The sequence below is a fragment of the Myotis brandtii genome, unplaced genomic scaffold (genome assembly GCF_000412655.1).
Source record: "Myotis brandtii unplaced genomic scaffold, ASM41265v1 scaffold187, whole genome shotgun sequence".
NCBI lineage: Eukaryota > Metazoa > Chordata > Mammalia > Chiroptera > Vespertilionidae > Myotis > Myotis brandtii.
Window position 1 is genome coordinate 257365 of NW_005356944.1, and position 4845 is coordinate 262209.

Genomic DNA, 4845 nt, shown 5'->3' on the forward strand with positions numbered 1-4845 from the left:
ATGGACAAGGAAGGCGGAAAATGGTCCTTTCGGGCGGACTCTGCCCACCTGCCTGCCTGCCGTGCTGGCTTTGAAGATGGAGAGAGTGGGCCGGGAGCCAAGGAACGCAGCGACCTCCGGGACCTGGGGACAGCCCTCGGGTACAGCCAGCAGGAACAGGGCACCTCGTCCTACAGCAGCAGCAGCTGGATTCTGCCGACAACCTGCCGGCGTGGGAAGCAGATGCTCCTTCAGAGCTCCCGGAAGGCACGCAGCCGGCAGACACGTATCCTTTCTGTCCGGTGGAACCCGGACCGGACCTCTGACCTCTAGGATTGTGAAGTCATACATTTGTGTTGTAAGCCGCCAGGTGTGTGGGGGTTGGTGGATGGTAGCAGTAAGGCAACGAAGGCACCTCCTGGGGCGGGTGCGTGGAGGCTCTCCCCGGAGAGGCCGGCACCAGCGGACCGGACCCTCGCAGACTTGAGATGTGCTGGAATGTGAGGTATTTACATGAGGCGGCGTGTGGGTGGTGTGAGTCTGGGCGGGGTGGCTCTCTCTGCCGCCTCTGCCCCTCCTCTGCTTGCCTTTTGCCTTAGGTGGCCCGGACCCTGCAGGCGAGTATCAACCCAGCCGGCAGCCTGCACATACCGCCTGCCACACGTACCGCCCTGCCACGCACACCGCCCTGGCAGCCTGCGCCTACCGCCCTGCCACGCGTACCGCCCTGCCACACATACCGCCCTGCCACGCGTACCGCCCTGCCACGCGTACCGCCCTGCCACGCGTCATCAGGCTGGCCTCTCTGATTTTGGAGCCGGCTGCCTATGGGCCTACCGCCCTGCCACGCGTACCGCCCTGCCACACATACCGCCCTGCCACGTGTACCGCCCTGCCACACGTACCACCCTGCCACGCGTCATCGGGCTGGCCTCTCTGATTTTGGAGCCGGCTGCCTATGGAGCCTTGTGGGTTCCAGAGGCTCATGTGGGGCCAGGCATGCCCCCACTCTTCAAGCTGGCCTGGGAAAGGATCACCGATCCCTCATCTTTGGCTCACCTTGGAGGCTTTTCCTGGCCACGGCCTTCCTGTGAGGATTGTGGCCCTCCCAGGGCCCATGCCATGTCCTTGCTGCCAGGCCCTCTTCCCTGGAGGTGGGAGAAATTGAGGGGGCCTGGCAGCCATGTCGCCCGGGGGCCTGTGCCATTCAGTAACACTCTCTGAGACCAAGGTTTCCCAGTCCCTGGGTCCTGGTGCGGTGTCGCCTCTCCCTCCACCTGACAATCCAGCTGGCATGGACGGGGGTGCAGGCACACTGCGAGCCGGCCCGGCTGTGAGGAGGCACCTGCGCCGTGTCTGTGCTGCGGGAAGGCAGCCTGGGCTGCTGCCTGTCGCCTTGGTGACTGTCCAACAGCAGCCTGAGCCCCGCCGCCAGTGCTGCCTGTTGCACTGCAGACCTCGCCAGCCAGGGGCTGCCGCACTGGGCGTTTCTGGGTTGGCACACTGGGAGGCAGAGGAAGTCGAGCTGTGCTGGTGACTCCTGGCAAATGTGCGGTGGGGCTGTAGATGCTTCAGGTAGAGAACCGAAACCCTAAGATGGTAAAAGTAACATTTACCATGGAATGAGGGTAAGAGCAGTTCTTCACCACAAAAGAGATGGACATGGAAAAGCGGGGGCAAAACTCGAGCCCCCTGCACCCTGGCTGGTGTCTCGGTTGGACCATCACCTGTGCACCGGAAGGCGGCGGGTTTGATTCCTGGTCAGGCACATACCCAGGTTGTGGGTTCCATCCCGTCTGATCGATGTTTCTCACACTGATGTTTCCCTTCCTCTCTCTAAAATCAATTAAAAAAAAGCTGGGTGCCCTGGGCCAGTTTCCTGCTCGCTGTTCTGCTTGACAAGGAGGGAGGGCAGCAGGTTGGAGAAAGGACCCCCATTTACAGGCCCTTTGTACATGGGGGCGGGGGTTTCTTTAAGCCCCAGGCCCTTGCGAGGGAGGCGTTGGCAGTCAGTGTAGCACGCGGATTCCTTCTGACTCCAGAGCAGCTGTGCTCCCTGTCCTGACCATTAGTCCCAACCTCAGCCCCCCCCACCCCCGCCCATTCTCCCTCTCATCACAGACTCCCCCCTTGAAGTGCCTCCGCCCCATTCTCCCTCTCATCACAGACTCCCCCCTTGAAGTAAAGGAGGAGGGGGTAGGAGTTGTCTTATACCTATTTTCAAGAGCTAGTAAGATAGTTGATGACAAAACATTAGGCTTCAATCTTTAGTAAAGCCTAATATGTTTTTGTCATCAACTGTCTTACTAGCTCTTCACAGAATACAATTCTCTTCTACTGACGGAAGAGCTCACCGCTAGTCACAGATTGTGCTGTTACATCTGGAAGAGGAATGCACAGCTGGGTGGGCATAGGGTCCAATTGGGTGGATCCTTTGCTTTCTGGACTTTGGAAGAAACCCAAGGCTCACTGACCCAGTAAGTAGTAATTTGCCAGGTTTCTGGGACACAGATTTGACTTTTGTAGTGTTGCTGTGGGGAGGTCACCGGGGCTGTGTGGTGAGCCCAGGCACCAGTGCACCAGCTCCGGGACTGGACAAAGCTCATGAACACCTTCGGTCACATTCCCCTCCTGCACTGTCACCAGCTGAGGGGTCTGCCTGGGACTGGGGCACAGCTCCCGATGCTCAAAGACCACTACTGCACCGTCCTGCAAAAGGCAGGGGCCAGAGCCCCAGGCGATCGCCTAACAGTAGCTTCAGTATCCAAGGCCTTACCGCTTCGTAACCTTTCAAGATTATATATATGCTTTAATTGATTTTAGAGAGAGAGGGAGAGGGAGAGGGAGAGATAGAAACATCCATCAGCTGCCCTTCGAACGCCATCTACTGGGGATTGAGCTCAAAACCCAACCGGGGACTCTTGGTTCATGGGTCAATGCTCAACCAATGAGCAACACCGACCCGACTGGGCCACTTTGTAACCTTTTTATTAGGTTACAATTAGGTTACAGGCAATTTTAACAGACTGCACAGAAGCATCCTGTGTGCCCTCTACCCAGTTTCCTCCATTAGTAACATTTTGCAAAACTGTAATACAGCATATACTAGGATATTCATATAGTTAGATACAGAATGTTTTGCCCTGGACAGTGTGGCTCAGTTGGTTGAGCATCATCCTGGGAACTGAAAGGTCACTTAAAAAAAAAAAAATCCTCACCCAGCCCTTGCCAGTTTGGCTCAGTGGATAGAGCATCGGCCTGCAGACTGAAGGGTCCCGGGTTCGATTCAGGTCAAGGGCACATGCCCAGGTTGTGGGCTCGATCCCCAGTAGGGAGCCTGCAGGAGGCAGCCAATCAATAAATCTGTCTCATCATGGAAGTGTCTATCTCTCTCTCTCCCTCTCCTCTCTGAAATCAATAAAAATATATTTTAAAAAGTCCTCACCCAAGGAATGAAGAGATTTTTTCCATTGATTTTTAGAGAGTGGAAGAGAGGGGGTAAGGGAGGAAAGAGAGAGAGAGAGAAACGTCGATTGGTTGCCTCCTACTGGCGCCCTACTGTGGCTGGGGATTGAACCTGCTACCAAAGTATATGCCCTTGACCAGGGAATCAAACCAGTGACCCTTTGAGGGTCGACGCTCTAACCACTGAGTAAAATAGGCCAGGCCAAAGGTCACTGGTTTGATTCCCGGTCAGAGCACATGCCCAGGTTTGGAATTCAGATTGGTCAGGGGCAGAGTGTGTATGAATTGGTCAGTTTCTCTTTCTCCTATCTTCTCTCTCTAAAAAAAATCAATAAAAACACACTAAAGCCCTGGCCCATGTGGCTCGGTTGGGCATCACCAGTGCACCGAACGGCTGCTGGTTCAATCCCAGTTAGGGCATGTGCCCAGGGCTGTGGGCTCAGTCCCCCGTGAGGGGCTTGCAGGAAGCAGTCGAATCATTGATGCTTCTCTCTCTCTCTCCCCCTCCCTCTCTGAAATCAATAAAAAAAATTTAAAAAAATACAATAGACTAGTAAGAAAGATACAGAATGTTTCATCTCGTTTCCTTTTTACAACCACACTCGCTTTCCTCCGGCCCCCACTCCTTCCTTAAGCCCTGGCAGCCACTAATCCAGCGGTTCTCAACCTGTGGGTCGTGACCCCTTTGGGGGGTCGAACGACCCTTTCACAGGGGTCGCCTAAGACCATCGGAAAACACATATATAATTACATATTGTTTTTGTGATTAATCACTATGCTTTAATTATGTTCAATTTGTAACAATGAAAATACATCCTGCATATCAGATATTTACATTACGATTCATAACAGTAGCAAAATTACAGTTATGAAGTAGCAACGAAAATAATTTTATGGTTGGGGGTCACCACAACATGAGGAACTGTATTAAAGGGTCGCGGCGTTAGGAAGGTTGAGAACCACTATATCTGTTTTTCATTTTTATCAACGCCCTGCTTTTTTTTTTTTTTTTCCTAATATATTTCCATTGATTTCAGGAAGGAAGGGAGAGGGAGAGAGAGATGAGAGAGCAACATGGGCCGGCTGCCCCGCCCGGCCAGGAGCCCCTCCTGGGGATGATGCCCGACCGGAAGCGCACGGCCGCCAAGTCCCCGCTTTCACCAAGACTCGCTTTTCCCACTGATTTCAGGGAGGAAGGGAGAGGGAGAGAGAGAACATCAATGATGAGAGCGCATCATGGGCCGGCTGCCCCGCCCGGCCAGGAGCCCCTCCTGGGGATGATGCCCGACCGGAAGCGCACGGCCGCCAAGTCCCCGCTTTCACCAAGACTCGCTTTTCCCACAACCAGAGGCGCCGGCTCCGGAGTTCGGTCCCGAGAGCTGGCCTGGCCCCGGGGCCTCC

The 4845-nt window shown here is 54.8% G+C and overlaps 1 protein-coding gene across 1 annotated transcript in view; it reads left to right on the plus strand.

Annotated features, from left to right (window-relative positions):
* OTUB1 (OTU deubiquitinase, ubiquitin aldehyde binding 1) overlaps positions 1-4845 on the plus strand; it is a 12587-nt gene continuing 7742 nt past the window's right edge. Inside the window, exons 1-2 of the mRNA XM_005864437.2 lie at positions 1-265; positions 579-698. Coding sequence (XP_005864499.1) covers positions 1-265; positions 579-698 — 385 coding nt within the window. The remainder of the gene's footprint in view (positions 266-578; positions 699-4845) is intronic.